The sequence below is a fragment of the Saccostrea cucullata genome, unplaced genomic scaffold (assembly GCF_032062105.1).
Source record: "Saccostrea cucullata isolate Sc308-1 unplaced genomic scaffold, CSIRO_AGI_Scuc_v1 ctg1255, whole genome shotgun sequence".
NCBI lineage: Eukaryota > Metazoa > Mollusca > Bivalvia > Ostreida > Ostreidae > Saccostrea > Saccostrea cuccullata.
Window position 1 is genome coordinate 112415 of NW_026922781.1, and position 20765 is coordinate 133179.

Genomic DNA, 20765 nt, shown 5'->3' on the forward strand with positions numbered 1-20765 from the left:
AGAACTTAATTCATTAATTTTCTATAATTCGCGATATCTTTCGACAATTTTCTCAAATGTATCTTTATATTGTTCTGTTATTATGTATTTCGATTTCTGACGTGATATTTGAAGTACTTACAGAAATTTAGTGATATTTATTCGATGCAATTTCCGTGAAAACAACTGTGAAAATGAGGTCTCCAGAATTGACGGAGCACTGCAATTTTGTTAAATTATGTGTAATACTCGAGATAACGCCAACATATATCCAAAATATGCAAAACAAAATATGTAGTACATGTATACTAGGGTATTCGTGACATCTGTCAACAAATAGCAAATTGGAATAAATTATTTTGGACCGCTAGACCTCTGTAAAAAGGCTATATGGGAGGACGGGAAGAATACTATCGACGAAAACTTTATCCGGACTGTAAAGAACGTGATTGAGAGTTACCAATGTCACACTATATCTCATAAATACCTACAGTTTTTGGTTTTAAAACCAAAAAAAAAAAAAAAAGAATATGCTTTTGTTTAATAGATGTTACGCTAGACAAGAAATGATACATGGATGTTGAGTAAATAAGGTAACCCATACTGTTCAGGAACTCTTGGAAAAATGTTGAGAAAATGAAAGCTAAATCAAATATTTCTTTATATTGTCTGTGACCTCAAAGATTTTGCTGCTACGTGGCTTATATTATAGATATTTTCTGATAAATCACCAAAAATTGATACCAATTTACAACATTTTTATATGAAATGTTGAAGACCATATAAGTAAAAATTCTTTTATATTACAACATTTTGCCCCATTATATCGTCAAAAAAATTTTCTGTGCAACAAGTTCGCGTAATTTTTGAACGGCCCTTGTAAGTCACTCGTATGGCGCAGAAATAATACTGTCTGCTCTAGAGTCGTGGAGTAAGGAGTTGATCCTTACGTCACGAGTTCACATCCCACTCTGGGATGTGCAGATCTGTCCCTCCGATGAGACCGTATAAACCGAGGTCCTTTTCTGTAGTAGAAGTGCTGGCATGAAAAAGATCCCTCACTACTCAATGGCCTTAATTGCTTAGTATAGATCAAAATTTGCAGCTTTCCACCAGGAAATGGTGCAGTCCCCATATGATAATTCTCAAGAAGGACGTTAAACAATATACAATAGTTAATATATGCAATAATACCCTATTATTAGGAATATTAGCATAAGTTCCAAATACTCTAAACTCTTACGTGTAGCAGTTGTTGGTATTGTAGTCTTCATAGTTGTCGAGGTTGTCGTCGTCATTGTTGTCAATTCAGTAGATGTTGAAGTTCGATGATCATTCATATTCAAAGTGAACACGTGGTTAGCAAACCGTTGGCCATCGGATGCCACACAGATATATTGGCCATTGTCCGACTCCTCGTAATTTGGGATTATCAAGGTGGAACCGCCATTTTCTGTGCGACATTTTTCCGGAAGTGTTCGCAAAGGCTAAAAACAGACACGTCTAAACACCTACTAACAAGATACAATTTTTCTTTTAGAGAGAGAGAGAGAGAGAGAGGAAGAGAGAGAGAGAGTATGAAACTACCGAAATTATAGATTTTTCGTTACACATTTATTGAGAGAAAGTTAAATGTCTGAAAAAAGTTTGTTCGTTTTTTTTTTATTTTTTGTTCTACTTTTGAGCGAGAAATATTAACAATTCAAAGTTAGGGTAATATTATCTTATATTTAGCTCAACAAAACAACACTGTTGTACTGACATAATATCGGCTAAAATATTATTGATACTTAGTATACCGATATCCACGTGAGATGGGGTTGGTTCCCACCAGTCAATACGCATGTCAGATGAACTTCTGAACCCCTTACGATGTACTTTGGTTGGTCAGTGAAAATAATTTTCAATTGATCTAACATCAGAAAAAAAAATATCAAATATATTTTACTTTGATCATACACTGTAATATAACGAGCGTTGAAACTAGATAAATTTACAAGTTGTCTCTTTTCTTAAAGAACTCGAGTTTAGGTATCATAAAATTTAAGTGTACATGTATTTGTTTGAAGAGAAAAGATTACGTTTTTGTTCACTCACATGTTAAATCCTGTTGACTTGCAACAAAAGATAGTGTTACTGTGAATAAAGAAAAATCTTTTTTGATTAACAAATTCTTACTTAAATTTTGACAATTATAAGTGAAAATGATAAAAACACAAAAACTATTCCCTTTAACTCAAAACAAATTTTTAATTGTTTTTGAGTTGTAGACATGGATATTTTTTTTCAATTCCTAGGTTACATGTATTTTTGGCAGAAAAGTAATTTCGAAATTAAAGATGGATGAGCAATGCAAGTGAGATGCCTTTAGTGCGACATTAAGTTGATAAAGCGATTATTATTTGAAAAAAAAATTCTTTGACATGTTTTAATGAGTAAAATGAATAAGTTCCACCGCGTACATGTAGTTTTTATTTTTTATTCAAATTTCACTAAAATGGGATTAGAAGTGAAAATATTTTTATAGATTAATAAGGATGGTTTCATAGAAGGTTTACAATTTCTTTATATTCTAGAAATTTATTATTTGCATCATTTTCAATTTTCATTTCCACTTTTATTTTTTTCACTGTTCATGAATTTCAGTCTTGAGCAATTTACTCCCAATTCTTAATTGACAAGTGCATGTGGTATGGTTTTTTTTAATATACATAAACATGTATCTGAAGTTATGAAAATTTTTGATTGGCTTGTTCACCTTTAACACTTTTGATTAAAATATCACTGTGGGAAAATAAATTCAAACTTTCTGGCAACAATAAAAATAAAAATTATATTGTATTGAAATTTAGCACTGTTTTTTTTTATAATTTAGGTAGTATTTGGGTGTAAGTTTCAAAGAAAAATCCAAAAATTGCACCTGAACAATTCAAAGCCTAGGAGTTAACTGATTAACAATGATTCATGTAACATATAAATAATAAAATATAACAATGGCAATTAGCACTGAGCATGAGTAACAGATGGCTTAGATGGAATAACTCATGACATGTTGAGTAAATTAATTAAATAAATAATTTTTTTTTTCAGTTACATCTACTGTAATTAGTATAATCAAAGTTTTTCAAACTGTTTGTTTTAAGTAATTACAGTAAATTAAGAGTATATTCTAAAGTCAGCTAAAATATATATACTAAAATTGTTTTGATAAAAAATCACACCGTGATATTTACATATACGTACAAGGTTAGAAAAGTTTTTTCCCTTATATGAAATGAAATACACTCAAGCTATTATATAAATATTGCATGTTTTTGAGAGTAACATTGAATTTTTTTTTACAAGAAAACCATTGTCAACCGAGGTAACACAATAATGAAAAGTTTAAAAACATAATTTGCATTAGAAACAAAAATTTTTACTTGAAAGGTTAAAAACTGGAACTACACGCAATATTTATTATAAAATACTGAATGTTTTATACAAATACATATAACAGTAAACCGTGCGCGCATAAATTCAAAACAGTCGCTATTTTTTAAAATAAAATCACCCGTCGTCAAGTAATGTTGACTGTTGCTACGCTGGATTTTGTGCGTGGCTTCATTATTCAGCGGGTAATAATGTTTTTAGCGTGTGTTTCTCGACCAATCAGATTCAACTAATTTACATAAAGTATAATATTCATTTTTGTCAGTTTCATTATTTAAAAATTTACCTTGCAGTATAATCAGAACATAGTCCCATGAATACATTGTATATAGGAGAAATCTCTGTCAATAGATAAAAGGGGGAAAATTACTATGAAAGAACTGCTGTTTTATAATATATGTACAGTATAGTGAAACAACACACATATGAATATATAAATGAATATATATATATATATATATATATATATATATATATATATATATATATATATATATATATATATATATATATATATATATATATATATCATTTTGTTAATTCTAACACAATAAATGTAAAGATGTACATAAAAAAAAAAATTATTTGCATTAGAAACAAAAAATTTTTACTTGAAAGGTATAAAATTTTTGAAATAAATGAATCGTTTCAGACTCTGACTTAAAAATCTAAAAAAAAAAAAAAAATTAATTAATGATAACTGTTTTAGTGAATTTCCAATAAACAAAACAATTACTTTTTAAAACTAAAATCATTTACAACAGACAAAGATAATTCTTATAGTAAATGTACTTACCTTAGATTTTGTTATTTTTAATATAGCTTTCAAATCCAAAATTTTCCTGCAAGGTTAGTCTGTCTTAGATAACGATTTTCTCGTCTAGTCGGTGTTTAATTATGAAATTAGGTTCAAAACTGAAGAATTGCGTGAAGCGTAAAAAAGTTAAATAAGTACTAGGATTTGCAAAAGGCAAAGTTTTTTTTTTTATCTTAATAAGTAAAATAATAAGATAAGGTAGATAAGTTTACTGTAAATTTTATTTGAACAGCAATAGAAGTTCAACCTTTAATTCCTGGTGTTAACTTATTTAAAGATTTTTTTTTTTAAGAAAAACAAAAACATAATTTATTTTTCCTAATGTGTTTTCTCCTTTGAAAAGGATTAAAAATCATGTGTAAAAAGTGAAAATTTAAAAACAACTTGCAAAGATAATTTCACCAATAGTAAATCAAAATCAAAAGACATAAAAAGTGTCTACATCTAAAGGGATATAATGTTTGTTAAAAGAATGGTAGCTTTTTTTTTTTTTTTTTTTTTTTTTTTTGAAAAGAAACATACCATTTTGTTCAACTGACAGTTAAATCTTTTGACAATCTGATTTGAAAAAGGAAATCACTTTTCTTTAATCAACTTTCTTCCCATTTTTTTTAAACTAGTCATATATTACACGCGTGTTGCCGCATCCATTAAAGCGTCTGCTCTAGAGTCGCTGAAAAAGAACGTGATCCTTACGTCGTGGGTTCGAATCCACAACGGCAGCGTATATAAAGTGAGGATCTGTGACGCAGTAGGTATTAGTACAAATTAAAAAAGAGTCTCCACTGCCTAATGTCACTAAGTGTAGAGCAATGGTATCAGTAGCCCTCTATCGGCAAGTGGCGTTTCCATACTTATGAAAAATGCTCAAGAGGGACGTTAAACAATAAACAAAGAAAAAGAATGAGCTTGGGCATTAGAATTTTATGCAGAAAACATACGGTCGACTTTCAATTAATCGTACTACAATAAAAATAAATAATAAATATGAGATGAAACACCAAAGAATATTTTTGTTGTTGTTACCTCTTTGGACTTGTGTTTGATCGTACAATGTCGAAATGTACTGTTTTTATCTTAAATCTTCAATATGAGCAATAGTTTGAGTGAGAAATATGCCTTAATACACTTGATTGTAGCTTCTTCAGTGGCCTGAACATTACAAATAAAACCATTAACAGACATAAATATACAAAAGCTTCAATTAAAAAAGCCATTCCAGGAAAAATATGTGCAGTGACACCATATATGTTCAAAAATATAAGTGATCCCAAAAATTTACTTGAAGTTTCTGCGGCGGTAAGTATGGCAAATAACTTTCCCGCTTCATCTACGTCAACGGCTTTACTAGCCAATGAACGCAGAGCGGAAGTTGACATTCCAGCCATAGCTCCTATGGCAACCGAAACAAACACCATCCAGGTAGTATTGCAGAATCCCGCCCACACCAAACGAACTAATTTACATAAAATTCCCAGCATGACTATTGTGACATCAGGAAGCATTAGCTTGTTGGAGAGAAGCGGAAGAAAAAGAAATAGACACACACCCTTAACGGCGTACTCTAAAGACAACAGGTATCCATACCAAGGTTTTGGCCAACTGAGCGGTCTTCTCGTTATGAAGAGAAGATTAATGTCACCCTCCCCTGTCCTGCAGACCTGGGTCACCAAACAAATTACCAGAAGTGCAATGATCATTTTTCTATCGTTTAAAAACCTACGTCTTGTTACAACAGTTATTGCCTCTTTAAAATTCGATGGCCGAAAAATTTCACACACTTCGCATTTCTTTTCTTTGGATTTCTGCTCTCTGTTTGAATCTACTGTTTCATCAATTAATAAAATGGTTAACAAAATGGACATTCCATGAAGTATTGTGACGCAAACAAATGTAACACTGAGATCAAACAGACTTTGTATTATTCCGGAAAGTAGAGATCCTAAGCAAACACCAAGGAAGTTCATAGCTAAAAGAATACTAAGGGTCTTTGTTCGATTTCCATGTAGTGAAATATCACAAACCATGCTATTAACGGCCATCGTTATAACAGAGCTTTTCCCAAAAAGTCCTTGAAGTCCGAGGCCAAAAAATAATAGGGGTATCCTGTACATAGGCACCAAGTCGCTGAGTATGTAGAACACGGCTGCGAAGACACTACCTAAACTTGGAAGGAAGATAGGTATTTTTCTTCCATATCGATCACTGTATGACCCGCAAAGAAGAGCTAAAGGAATGGCGGGAATATTCAAAAGCAATCTGTAGTAAATCAAATAATTTCCCGACAGGCTTTGCATGTGATCTTCAAGTTCCGCGTTTTTCTCTAGTTCCTTGCAGGTTATGTTTGGAGATTGTTTATATAGAGAGGTGTCGTAACACACTGCACTGACTAAGTATGGTTTTGTTGTCGTGTCTAGCATGGATTCTCCAATCTTGTATACAAAGAACACAATGTTTACGGTGATTAAATTTAACTCCTCTGGCGACATTTTTTCCCATACAAAAATATTATTACAAAAAGGGTGGTCAAGACATGGACGAGATGGCGGCCACCTTTTCTGAAAAAAAATAATAAATTCTTTAAATTTAAAAACATCCAAGATAATTTAGATCATTAATGGTAAATCTTTTATTTATACACTGAATTGACGACAGATTTTTCCGTTATTTCCCGATCATGACAAAGAGCACACGGCGGGTTTGACCAGTTGGCAGGAAATGCTTACTCCTCAATAGCACCTGATCCCACATCTGATGTTTCCTCTGCTCCTATTTTGTATTGTTTATAGACTTTTGATCTTGAATACTATTCGTTATCTACACATGTTTCATCATTATTCTAATGTCAGTCGCTTCTATTTCAGTGTAATTCGAAATTTAAAAAAACATGAATTTTCAATGAAGACCTTGAGTATTTTCAATTTTTTCTTATCTATTATAGCGCAGATATTGATTTTTGAGTGAAATAGGATATGTTTATTTTTAACTCTTTCTAACTCAGCCAAGCCAAGGGCTCACGTGAACTTTTTCGGACCGAATCTAAATTTGTCTATTGTCTGTCATTGTTGTTGTCGTCGTTGTTGTTAACTTTTTATATTTTCATTTTCTTGTCAAGATCCACTTGGTCAGTTTTAAACGAACTTGCAACTAAGTATTCTTAACTAAAGGGATTTTAAACATGTGCGCTTGAGCGGTTACATCATCTCCCAAGGGATATAGTTACGAATTCTTAAAAAAAAAAATTAACAGCATTGTTAAATTTGTACCTGAGAGGCGGTTGTTGGACCATCAATGGGTAAAAGGAAATATGGTCACATAAGATTTATTTTTATCTTTTCATTCCTTTTATGTCAGCAAGAAATGCCTAGCATATAAATCTCAATTGAAAAACCATTCTATTCAGGAAATTATCACTTAGAATGATGAAAAGAAATAATTTTTACATTTTTCTTTGAAGACTGTCGAGGGTAATAAATAATGAAAGGCAATGGTAATCTTACGATCTTAGTAAAGTGATGCATGCAGTATAACGAAATATATGTTTTCTTAATGATGTGTGCAAGCTCACCTTGGATGGCACGGATGTGATTTACATGTCACATTTTACATGGATGTGACCTGCATATCACATCTTGTGGCCTATTTTGTTTTGATGTGCCATCTATTTGCTAACTTTTTTATATGATGTTTTGATTGTCTTGTCTTACAGATACTTTTTTCTAGTCATTTTTGGGGGATCAGACATTATCATATTTTACGTAACTGATAAGCAAAGCTTGTGAATCTGATCCCCCTTCTTGTTTGTTAAATTGTTCACATTTATATCGTCATTTTAATAAATGACATTATTCATCAACATGAAAGTGTTTTATTTGACTTTTACAAAATTAGCAAAAACAAGCTGCGGTGATCTTGCCTATAAGCATTAGAAGACATAAAACAACAATTATTAGAATAATAATTGTATTTATGTATTTAATGCGATAATTTGTTTGGAGGTTTCCAGAAACATTTACGTTGGTATATCGTAAAAATTCTCAGATCCACGCCTTGCCTGAGGGATTGTGTAAGGTCACGTGGTTAGCTCAGCGAGTCATTCACACTCGCGCGCTCACCACCGCTAACATGAAGCACGTCTATTTTGAAGACCCACCTCCACCCCAGCATTCCTATCCCTTAATATGATCATTAATGTCTTGTAAAATTTATATTATATTATAGTTTTTACTCAATTGTTTTACTGCTTCTATGTATTTGGTTTTGATTACGATCTTTTTGCAAGCTTTTTCTTCTGAAGTTTTGATTGTGTCTTTGATGTACCTTCTTTTTGCCAACTTTTTCTTGTGATGTTTGCCTATTTTGTTTTGATGTGCCATCTATTTGCTAACTTTTTTATATGATGTTTTGATTGTCTTGTCTTACAGATACTTTTTTCTAGTCATTTTTGGGGGATAGACATTATCATATTTTACGTAACTGATAAGCAAAGCTTGTGAATCTGATCCCCCTTCTTGTTTGTTAAATTGTTCACATTTATATCGTCATTTTAATAAATGACATTATTCATCAACATGAAAGTGTTTTATTTGACTTTTACAAAATTAGCAAAAACAAGCTGCGGTGATCTTGCCTATAAGCATTAGAAGACATAAATATATGTTTTCTTAATAAGACATTCGATTTAAACATTTATCATAAACTACTATCTTCTTTAAAGACGTTGAACGTGGTACAGCATGTAACATGGTTTCCAATACAATCTTTTTCAGAAACGCATGCACTTGAACCTTACCTAAATTATATCTATACAAAAAAGGCACGTAGCAACAGGGAGGGGGGCAGGGGGGCCTGGCGCTCCACTTTTTCCCAATGTTACTTTCACTATTTTTATTGAAAGATTGGTTTCTTTTCGGTAAAATCACTTCGAAATATACACTGTACATGTACATGTAATTCGAAACATCTGTCTTAAAAATCGAAGGTAAACTAATACTGCCGGAATTTATATTAATGTAGTTCATGTAGATTAAATGTACATGTAGCACTTAATTAGCAGGAAAAAAATCAAAATGCAAAGTAGCCGAAAAAAAAAAATAAATAATTACATATTGCTATAAAAAAAAACATACAATTTGAAAAAAAAAACAAGTGTAAATTTACGAACAGGGTAATAAAACATACATCTACTTTTTAAAGAAAAAAATCCCTACGAACATTTCTAAAAAAAAAACTTTAAAATATGATTCAAAAGACAAAAGAAATAAATCGATTTCATTGTTTTCAATCGGATAGGTCATTTCCCTCCTATTTCTTAATTTGAAAAAAAAATTATGAAACTTAATAATTATGCATAAATATAGCCTAACTTTTTCTTAAATACAAAGAGGTGTTACATGTACATATTTAAAATAGAAACGTTAAATCTAGAATCGTACCTTATAAACTTTGTATTTCCTAAAATACTTTGAGAATGTCAAGCCTTTCCTACAGAAGGAATCAAATTGGAGGTAAGTGTGGGAAGCTTCCCGGATATTCCTTTCAAATCACATTTAAACATTTCCATAATAAATTGATTATAACATAAAACTGTTAATTTTCCTGAGATTACAAATCATTACTACAAGTCCCCGGCTTCTGGCTTTCATTTTCGACAAATTCTTCAATAGAAGCCATCTTTATATAACAAAGCGCCATAATTACTTCCGCGACATTAAACGTAACGCCAAATTAACTTATACATTATAGATGAAGATGGCTATTAAAGGAAACATTTTATATTTCTTCTACATTCTGAAGTAAAGGGTGCCATTGATTGAATATTGAAGGGTGACAGAATGGTAGTAAAAAAATACTCCAATGATTTATTTTTTAGTATAATATTAAATATTTGTTGAACGCAAATGAATGCGACAGATTTTAAACAATATTGAAAACTGTACGATTCTATTTCTGCCCATGCCTTTTCTAGGATGGGAGAGTTAGACGCACCAGTAAGTCCATTTTTTCTTCGCCTATAGCACTCACCCTATTTCGAAAACTGTTCTTTCCATCCGAAAAAAAAAAACATTAAAAAAAGGGGGGGCAAAACATTTCAAGAACTCTTATAGAAATTTTCCTTATCATTTGAGAAAAATGCGCGCCATTTATCTAAATTGAACTTAAAATCCAATTAATTTTTATTTCATTTTGGAAATAAAAAAGTACACCACTTTACGAAAGAAGATGCTGATCCCGATCTCTAAATCGTTAATTGTGATTTCTTAATTTAATTTAATTTTTAAGTTAATTAAACTGAGATAAGCTATTCGTTCGCGGGCGCTAAACACAGAAAAAAGAGACTTAAAATGACCGTACGATGAAACAGAGAGGAAATTGATTCTGGTTAAGTCCGTGTTGTTCATTAGAGCTATTGCGTCATTCAGAGGTCTTTCTGGTGCCTATTGATTAGAGAACTTAAAAAGCGGGAGGGTATATAGTAATCGGTATGTCCGTCCGTCCGTCCGTCCGTCTATTACGCTTTGGGGTACCCTTCTCTTATCCGAAACTCCTCTTATACCACAGCATGAAATTTGATGAAATTTTCACAGAATCTTTATGACATATTGCCATTGGGCACCTTCTATCTCACTTTTTGATCCGACACACATTTTGGGTTTCCCATAGCAAAATATGGATACTGCCGTTTTATTCATATGGGATGCGGGGGTATCATTTAGTGAGCTCATTGCTCATAGAACCTCTACTTTTAAAACATAAATTGAACACATTTATTCCTTTCCGCTTGTTGCATTTTCTATATCTAAAAGAGGGACTAAAACTTTTAACATTCATATGGAGACGCCACCATTTGCCGTTGGAGAGCTGCAGATTTTCTTCTATACTCAGCACTTAAGGCCATTGAGTAGTGATGGAACTTTTTCATGCCAGCACCTCCTGCGACACAGGACCTATGTTTATATGGTCTGATTCGAGGGTTCGGTCTCCACGTCCAACAGTGGGATTCGAACACGCAACATTAAAAGCAACTCCTTACTTCGCGACTGTAATGAAGACACTATTAACTTTTTCGCCAAGCAGGGGACTCACCTGCAAGTAATGTCTTCTAAAAATGAGACATAAATTCTCAAAAAGGACATTAATTAAAGAAACTAATAAACAACAAAATAATCTCTTTTTAGTTTGCAATAACATTCATTCTCAGAATGCTAATGGCTTTCCTTAAACACAAACACTGGAAATGACAGGGGAAAAATCTTACACGTGTCGTTATATCAGTTTTCATTGTAAATATTACGGATAGTAATTATGTTTTTAATTTACCACACACTGTTACTTATATTCAGTTTGATAATATAAATTATATGGTACACGTATTTTTATTATGTTTTCAATTAGCTACATACGGTGAAATATTTTGATTATGTAATTAAAATGATAATGATTTATGTTGATGATTTCCTTGATATTAGTACACTAGAGAAGTTGAGAAAGTTAAATATGTCTGTTTCCAGTATGTTAAGGATAGCCATTTTTGTACTGGTAAGATTTTTTTTGTGTCTTCAAAATAAGTAAATTTATTTTCTTCATGCCTATACCATGCGTTGTAGAAAAATAAGCATGTTTACAAAGCGATCTTAGAACTACGATGTGACCTAGCAATATTTCAAAAAAATATCTGTCTTCGAAGGATCTTTGATTGCTTCTCATATTTTTTGTTTTTAAAAATCAATGAAAGTTTGATAGATTCATGAAGAGATCTTTCCTAGAGTGGACAGAGGCCTAAAACGCAAGAAATTATGCCCGAATTGAGCGACCAACGAAAAAACGGTGGTGTAAATCGAATGTTTTTACAACGCTTGGATCTGTAGCTCTTTGCTTTATCTGTACGAATTTACTGAATCAAAGAGCTACATTTCTGCAACTACGTCTCCATATGAGTAAAAAATTCTCGAGAGGGACGTTAAACATATACAACCAAACAGAATCCGAAGCATTGGTTTTTACGTTACACATTTGATTTGAACCTGCACCGTAATGACCAACTCATGAACTTTAGTGCATAAACTTTCATCGCTGCCCCACGCCGATGTAAAGTCGAATAATGACCCCCATAGAATAATGACCGGTGTCATTTTTCGACGGCGAAAAATGATCCCCGGTCATTATTCGACGTCGAAATATGACCCTTTTGCCCGTAGAAAAATTGTCATCCCCCTAAAAATTTGCATACCCCACGTGAAGAAAAATGAAACCCGTAGAATAATTACCCCCTTGTTGAATAATGTTAAAATTGTTAGGGGACAGAAAAGAGATCTATTGGCCAGAATGCTCACCTGAGCTAAATTGGATATAAATTGATGATATGTTGATCTCAATAAATTGTAAAATTATTGCTTTTTAAAGTCAATGCAATGGTTCAGAATCTAAAGGAGTAAAGACTTATCGAGCCCAACGAGCTGACAGAAAAATGTAGCAATATTATATAATACTAGTATTACACCCCCTGCTCGAAAAGCGGGAGATTATATACAGTGATCGGAATGTTCGTCCGCCTGTTACGCTCGATATCTCTTCTCTTTTCCAAAACTCCTCTTCCACTGCTGAATGAAATTGAATGAGACTTTCACAGAATCTTTGTTACATAGTGCCATTGTGCATCTTCTACTTTACCTTTTGATCGGACACACATGAGTGAATAAAATATGATGATACTTTCACAGATTCCTTGTGAACTAGAGGTACCGTGAGCAACAGGCTCACTAAATGATACCCCCGTGTCCGATATGATTATAATGACAAAGTCCCTGTTATGCTCTTGGAGACCGGAAAAAAGTGTCAGATCAAAAAGGAAAAAAGAAGGTACACAAGGGCATTATCACCGTAATAAAGAATCAGTGAAAGAATCATTAACTTTTATTCATTGGTATAGGAGCAGTTACAGATAAGAGATTGGTACCCTTCAATAATATTTTAAAAAAAAAAATTAGCAGTATCAATGTTTTGCTCTGGAAAACCAAAAATATGTATGCAATCAAAAAGTAAAATAGAGAGTGCACAATGGGACTATATAACGAAGATTCTGTGAAAGTCTCATTAAATTTCATGTAGTGGTAAAACAGGAGTTGTGGATAAAAGATAGACATCCCAAAGCGTAACAGACGGACGGACATCGCGATTACTATATACCCTCCCGCTTTCAAGGGGGGGGGGGGGGGTGTACTCTTCAATAATATAAAAAAATGACAGTTTCAATGTTTTGCTCTGGAAAACCCAAAATATATATCCAATCAAAAAGTAAAATAGAAGATACACAATGGGACTATCGAACAAAGATTCTGTGAAAGTCTCATTAAATCTCATTCAGTGGTAAAAGAAGAGTTGCGGATAAGAGATAGACACCCCAAAGCGTAACAGACGGACGGACATCGCGATTACTATATACCCTCCCGCTTTCAAGGGGGGGGGGGTGTAATCTTCAATAATATAATAAAATGACAGTTTCAATGTTTTGCTCTGGAAAACCCAAAATATATATCCAATCAAAAAGTAAAATAGAAGATGCACAATGGGACTATCGAACAAAGATTCCGTGAAAGTCTCATTAAATCTCATTCAGTGGTAAAAGAAGAGTTGCGGATAAGAGATAGACACCCCAAAGCGTAACAGACGGACGGAAGGACAACTCGATTACTATATACCCTCCCGCTTTTCAAGGGGGGGATATAATAATGCCATTATGCACGTCCTATTTTACTTTATGATCCGTCGCTTATTTCGTGTTCCCCAGAGCAAGTATAATCATATGGGAGGAGGGGGGTGTCACTAACTGAGCTCAGTCCTCACCGTACATCTAGTTATACCCCCTGCTTGAAAATTGGGAGGGTATACCGTAATCGGTATGTCCGTCCGTCCGTCTAGCTCTGCGTCCGTCTGTCTGTACGTCCGTCCGTCTGTCTGATACGCTTTGGGGTACCTATCTCTTATCCGCAATCCTCTTATACCACTGAGTGAAATTTAATGAAACTTTCACAGAATCTTTCTTACATATTGCCATTGTGCACTTCCTATTTTACTTTTTGATCCGACACATATTCTGGGTTTCCCGCCCACAGCAAAACATTGACTTTGTCATTATAACCATATGGGAGGCGGGGGTTTCATTTATTAGTGAGCTCATTGCTCATAGTATCTCTAGTTTTATTCTTGTTTTATTACACCCTTTCACTATGTTCTGTGTATATTTTAGAGCGTTTTAATATGAAAATCAGAACATTTAATTTCATTTTGTAACGTTTTCTTCATCCTGTGTCAAAGCAAAATATTAAAATTGATTGAAGTTCCTTTTATTATACATGTATATACTTCGCACATGTACCCGTAAAGTATCGAAACAACCCATAGACAGTCAAAACTAGAGGAACTGTGAGAGCTCATTAGATGATATCCCCCCCCCCTTGCGCCTCCCATATGATTAAATTGGCAAAATTTATGTTTTGCTCTGTGGGACCCAAAATAAGTGTCAGATCAAGAAGTGTTAAGTGTGTTAGAATGTGCACATGGGGAATTGAGGCATTATTATTTCATTGCCTGGAGGAAATAATTCTTCATTGACAACAGACATACATGTTAAAGTAATAAATTCGCTTTATACTTTATCTTCATGCTTGCTTTTAGGTTTTAATTTGTTTTTCATTTCTCCTCAGATATTCATTAATGTGTGATTTTATAAAAATTAAGTTGTTTGTATGAACTGCTCTGACTCAAAGATGATGCGTAAAACATGGAATCAAAAAGTATTGCGTTTCTAGATCTAAAAACAGTACTAGCGCCTAAATAACTAATAACTTGTACAAGTTTTAAAGAAAAAATGGCTTTAGTTAATATTGTTTTGAAAACATAAATTATTACCGTTTGATCACACTGAAAGTTATATAAAAATATGTACCATGTACATGTATTTATTTTTAAAAATCCTATGGATTCGTTTTGAAAATTCTTTTAAATTACTTAAAGATATTTTTTCCCCCGATTTTATGCTTTGCATTAATGTAAACTTTTAAATTTTGGATCATTCTAAAAGGGATCATTTTTAAACGGGGGAATTTTTTTATAGGACTAACATATAAAATAATTACCCCCTGGGACTCTTTTTCTACAAAAAAGATTTTTTTTCGGGTTGGGGGTCATTTGCAATATCATATAAAGGTTTGCATATTGAGACTATTTAACTCATTTTCAACATAGGATACATGAACCTGGCTTAATTCTGTGGGAAAAATGTTTAAAGACAATGGACTTAGAGTAAACAAAAAACTCTTAAGCAAAAAGAGGGGGAGGGGCTTAAACCAAATCACTTCAGGATCCGCCAATGCGTTTATTGTGGAAAGTCCCTCTCAAGAATTTATATTCAAATGGAAACGTCACTTCTTGCCGGTGGAGAGCTGTATTTTGACTATACTCGACACCAAAGGCCATTATTGAGCAAGCAGAATTTTTTTGTGCCAGCATCTACTGTGACACGGGACATCGGTCTAAACGGTCTCATCCGACGGACCGGTGAATTTGTGTCCAACAGTAAGATTCAAACTTGCAACGTAAGGATCAGCTTCCTACTCCATAGCAAACGCTCTACCATTAGGCCACGCGGGCGAATAAGTTAAATTTTAAAGATAATTATAATTTATAAGATTATTCCTTTTATAGATGAATTGTTTACAAGAAAAGCATAGGGCATTCTGTCAAGATGAAGCAGAGATTGCCTTTGCCAGTAGAAACTGGGTGATGGATTCCAGATTAGATGGGATGAGGAGGGCAATAACATTTAAACAAAGAATAAATACAACAAATCCTGAAACAAAAAGAATATTCCATCACTTCAATCGAGTTGAGAACTATACGCAGACAATACAGGACGAGTTCAGAAGATTCCTGATAAGTAGTTTTATGATGTTCTGCCCGGATACGCCTTTATGTTACGACCAAGGATATTTCTATCGCAACTATTCGTACCTAAGTCTCATAGGAAAGCAGGATTTATGCTCTGAATGTAAGCTGGTGGCGCGATGTCAGACTTGTAGTTGTGAACCAGACTGTGAAAGGAAGAAGGACTGTTGCATATCCAAATATGTATCGATGGACCCAGCAGAACCGATTAAAGATTTCACCGATCAAAAAGACGAACTCTCATGCTTAAGTACTAAATTAGGGTCAGTTTATGACTCTTCAGGAAAGGAGATAAAAATGCCTGTTGGTTCGTATTGGATGATCAACAAATGTCCGGAAAATTACCCTAGAAATATGGTATGGCGAAAGTGCAAGAGATTTTTACATTCAGGAGAACAGATGCAAGAGATTTACCACACACCTGTATTTTCATCGAAGACAAGAGACTCGTACCAAAACGTGTTTTGTGCGGAATGCTTTGGAGAACGTCCTGATGAACTTTATCCATGGAAAAAGGTTTATGTGTCAAACGTTGTTGATGAAGAGGAAAGAATTAAAGAAAATCCCAGTGTGAAAGGTAATGCTGTGGTCTTCACTCCACCTAAGTTCTTAGAAAACAAATTAAGGTGTATTAAGCCCGACATTTCGAAGTGCAACGTAACAGGACTGTGGCTGAAGTATGACGAGCTATTACAATGGGCCTGCGAGACTTTGCCCCAAACAGTTATCTTTTCTTCAGAAAAAAGATTCAAAAACGTGTACTGTGCTATGTGCAACACATTTGCACCAAAATTTACTCTTCCAGTGCATGAATTGACGACATTTGACTCCATAATATTTGGTACACTGGATTTAGATCGTTTAAGACAAACTCTTGGACTTTTTTCTTCCCTTCTAAGTTTTTCAGCCTTGGAGATGCTCTCTGCGTATCAGGTGGACGAGAGATGTAGTAAAGAGGAAATTTTTAGTCCTTTATTGGTATGTCCTATTATTAATTTCTTCTCCTTATACCATTTTGATAGACAATTTTCAGATCATTTATATATAATACATACAAAAATAATACATGAAAAAATCCCTGAAATTGACAACTGAAATTTGTCCGAAATCAATCGTGTTGAATAGCCAAAGCGAGTTTAATATGCTTTTAGGAGTTTGTATCCCTTACTACTACATTCGTACAGTTTATTTATTGCGATATTAGTAAATGGGTCTGCCTTTTCTAGATAGATTCCCTTTATCTTCACCCTTTAGACTTCGCTGATTTACCTTGGGAACTATGGGCACTCTTAAAATGCTATGCTTGAAACAATCTGACATTCATACTTCATTTTACGAAACTCATAAAAGATCGCAATATGTTTGTTTCATAATTGAACTTGAATTAAAATATAAAAAATACATAAAACATACAATACAGAGGATTTATGGATCTGTTCATATTTCGAGTTGCAAGAGACAATTTCAGCAACTTCGAGTCTAAAGATATTTTACCATGTTTTTTTTTCTAGATCCTTATTATATTCATCATTTTCATGTTTTTTATCAAAAAACGCGAACCAAACATCGTCCGTCTGCTGCAAATTTCACTACTTTGAGACAATAACTCGAAAATGGCTTTGCAAGACCTAAAGCTCGACTTCCTAAATAATTTTCGTCGTTTTAAAAGTTGGAATAAATTTATTGCATATCATACTGAAATGCTGTTTTTCCTCTTCTAGAAAAGATGCCTGCCTATTGAATGTGATAAATTCTACACCCAGAAAGGCCCTAAATGCCAAAGACGTATCGCAAGTGACCTCTCCGTGTCCTTCCTTGCTAGTTTCGCGGTCTGCAACACACAACCCGGTGTCAATGTTTTCACTTACCAACTCCGCAAGGAAATGATAAATCTTGTATTGCAAATGGATCAACAATCTAGAACCGTTAATGTAAATTATGCCTTACCGATCGTAACCAGCACGAACAGAATTTGTGTACCTGGTTTGATATTGGTTAGACCTAAGAAAGCCGAAAACATAATATCTGTATCCAATTACATGATACAATATGTAAAGAATCTCACCAGGAGAGGTCTGAATGGTTCGCTTTTGGAGATAAAAATTGGCGGCTTCGATACGTACTTCTTATTGAAGACGTACGTAATCGAGAACCTTATTGAACCGGAACAAGGCGATCAGACTCCCACTGTTTATAGCTATGCCGCTCAATGGCAACACTGTCCCAAAATCTATCTTCCCAAGGGATACCGTCTGAATTATTCTGATTTTGAAATCTGTATTCTGAATTACGATGTCTGTTTTGAAAGTTTTCGTGCAGAAATAAGCAAAGAGCGCGGAGTGGCAATATGCTTAGACCTTTATAAAGAAATTACTGATAACTTCACACGGTTATCGAGTGATGAAGACTCGCCCGAAACGTATTTTTCTGTGCTCTGTATGTCCGTCTCCTCATTTGGTTGTCTCCTAACTGTCAGTGTTAATTTAGGTACTCAACAAGTTTTAACTCTTCCTACTAAAATTAACATCATACTCTCCTTCTCCCTCTTCATGGCCAATACATTCTACACAACGTCAAGATTTTTCATTTACTACTTCCCATTATGCATGTTATTTGGAATTTTGTCTCACTTTCTTTGGCTTAACGTCCTGTGCTGGATGTCTGTATCTTGTTTGGATGTATTCAACACAATGTCTAACGTCATGAAGTTAAACTCCAACAGAAAACAGACCAAGAAGCTAATGATTTACCTCACTGCATGCATGACCATTAGTATGGTGATAGTGGCTATTCATATCCAGGTTAGTTATCAAGTTAGCGGTGGCTCAAGTCTAGGGTATTCAACCATTACCTGCTTCATAGCTGACGGCGCCTTGAAGATCTTTACCATGGTGCTGCCGGTTGCTTTGATGGTATTTGTGAATTTCATTCTGTTCGTGGCAATGACGTGTTGCATCAAGAAAAACATGGCTGCCTCGAATTCTCAAACAAGCAAACTTTTCAAGATATACATCAAGTTGTCCACCGTGACGGGTATCACGTGGGTATTCGGTCTACTGTATGAGGTAGTCGACGATCCTTTTCTCTCTCACACTCACACTCTTTTAAATGGTTCCCTTGGTATGCTCATTTTTATGGCTTTTGGATCACAGAAAATTTGTTCAAAAGTTCAATTCAAAGAAAAATCTTCTTCTCAATCGACAGCCCGAACCTCGAAAAATTAAAGAAAAAATAGTATACAGTGTTTATAAATCTGCTTTCTTGTTTTATTTGACATTTTTTCTAGAATTTTTTTCTCACTTTGAAAGTCCGATTACCTCCAGGTGGGGACACATGGAGAAATGGTGTGTAGATTATCCATGTGATTGATTTCAGGTGATTTATTTCTCATAAATTTTCATAATATCCCACATAACTCGAAATTACATGAACATGTATCTAAATTTTTATATTACATCTTGCAAGCTATAGTTATATGGGTAGAATTTTGTGCGATTAACAGCCACCGACTCGTGATACTTTTTGCCATTATTAATGTGTCATGTGTTCATCATCAAAAACGTTTAAAACACCAGTTCTGTACTCTTTCCTTCAAAAGCCACAACAGACTTGCTTCGAATGTTCAAATCTTAAGGGTGTTCGCAACTTTCGTATCAATAATCTTGTCATTTCCGTTAAAAAAAAACCTGGTTTATGGAAAATACATGAGCATAACACCTTTATCCGAGATATCATATAAAACTGTACGATTTTTTTTGTTTTTGTTTTTTTACATTGTATATAAAACTTGATTTGAGACAAGGTCGTCGTTTTTAAGTTCAATATGGCTGCAAATGAGCAAATTGAACACCATTTCTTCATATGGCTTCCATTAAAGAGCTCCATTCGAATTTATTTCAAGCCAGAAAATATTGCAACATGGAACCCCCTTTTATTTGGCGTCATTCGAATGAATGGTCTCCGCGTTATATAGAGGGATTCAACGTGCAACGAAAATTACACTCCTTACTCCTTGAGCAAACGCTGACTGTTAGTTTGTTTGAACATGTATCTAAATTTTTATATTACATCTTGCAAGCTATAGTTATATGAGTAGAATTTTGTGTGATTAACAGCCAACGACTCGTGATGCTTTTTGCCATCATTAATGCTTCATGTGTTCATCACCAAAAATGTTTAAAACATCATTTCTGTACGCTTTCCTTCAAAAGCCAAAACAGACTTGCTTCGAATTTTCAAATTCAAAGGGTATTCGCAACTTTTGTATCAATAATCTTTTCATTTCCGGTATAAAAAAACCTAGTTTATCGAAAAAAAACCATGAGCATAACACTTTTATCCGAGATAGCATATAAAATTCTACAATTTTTTTGTATTTTTTTTTTTACATTCAAATTTGTATATTAAATTTGATTTGAGACAAGGTCGTCGTTTTAAAGTTCAATATGGCTGCAAATGTGCAGAATAAAAACCATTTCTTCATATGGCTTCCATTAAAGAGCTCCATTCGAATTTTTTTCATGCCAGAAAATATTGCAACATGACACCCCCTTTTATTCGGCGTCATTCGAATGAATGGTCTCTGCGTTATATA

The 20765-nt window shown here is 33.7% G+C and overlaps 3 protein-coding genes across 3 annotated transcripts; 1 reads left to right on the forward strand and 2 right to left on the reverse strand.

Moving 5' to 3' along the window:
- Window positions 1-1151: 1151 nt before the first annotated feature.
- On the reverse strand, window positions 1152-4214 carry LOC134262448 (MAM domain-containing glycosylphosphatidylinositol anchor protein 2-like). The gene is made up of 5 exons (XM_062744840.1): window positions 4208-4214; window positions 3698-3752; window positions 2077-2115; window positions 1779-1891; window positions 1152-1466 (listed from the first exon to the last, which is right to left on the reverse strand). Exons 2-5 carry the CDS (start codon window positions 3732-3734, stop codon window positions 1155-1157), a joined length of 501 nt encoding a protein of 166 aa, XP_062600824.1. The 5' UTR covers window positions 3735-3752; window positions 4208-4214; the 3' UTR covers window positions 1152-1154.
- Window positions 4215-5313: 1099 nt separating this feature from the next.
- On the reverse strand, window positions 5314-6717 carry LOC134262454 (proton-coupled folate transporter-like). Its single transcript, XM_062744845.1, has one exon. It carries the CDS (start codon window positions 6715-6717, stop codon window positions 5314-5316), a length of 1404 nt encoding a protein of 467 aa, XP_062600829.1.
- Window positions 6718-15639: 8922 nt separating this feature from the next.
- On the forward strand, window positions 15640-19395 carry LOC134262455 (uncharacterized). Its single transcript, XM_062744846.1, has 3 exons — window positions 15640-15822; window positions 15932-17149; window positions 17893-19395. The coding sequence occupies exons 1-3, from the start codon at window positions 15640-15642 to the stop codon at window positions 19393-19395; spliced, it is 2904 nt and encodes a 967-aa protein (XP_062600830.1).
- The last annotated feature ends 1370 nt before the right edge of the window (window positions 19396-20765 follow it).

What these genes read in the sequence shown, in the direction of transcription:
- LOC134262448 (XM_062744840.1), bottom strand. Translation starts at nt 3,734, where the DNA reads ATGTATTCATGGGACTATGTTCTGATTATACTGCAAG. An exon ending in TGTTCTGATTATACTGCAAG is followed by an intron (nt 2,116 to 3,697) that starts GTAAATTTTTAA and finishes CTTTATTCACAG; the next exon opens with TAACACTATCTTTTGTTGCA. An exon ending in CCCATCTCACGTGGATATCG is followed by an intron (nt 1,467 to 1,778) that starts GTATACTAAGTA and finishes GTCTGTTTTTAG; the next exon opens with CCTTTGCGAACACTTCCGGA.
- LOC134262454 (XM_062744845.1), bottom strand. Translation starts at nt 6,717, where the DNA reads ATGTCGCCAGAGGAGTTAAATTTAATCACCGTAAACATTGTGTTCTTT.
- LOC134262455 (XM_062744846.1), top strand. Translation starts at nt 15,640, where the DNA reads ATGGAAACGTCACTTCTTGCCGGTGGAGAGCTGTATTTTGACTATACT. An exon ending in GTAAGATTCAAACTTGCAAC is followed by an intron (nt 15,823 to 15,931) that starts GTAAGGATCAGC and finishes TTCCTTTTATAG; the next exon opens with ATGAATTGTTTACAAGAAAA. An exon ending in AAATTTTTAGTCCTTTATTG is followed by an intron (nt 17,150 to 17,892) that starts GTATGTCCTATT and finishes TTCCTCTTCTAG; the next exon opens with AAAAGATGCCTGCCTATTGA.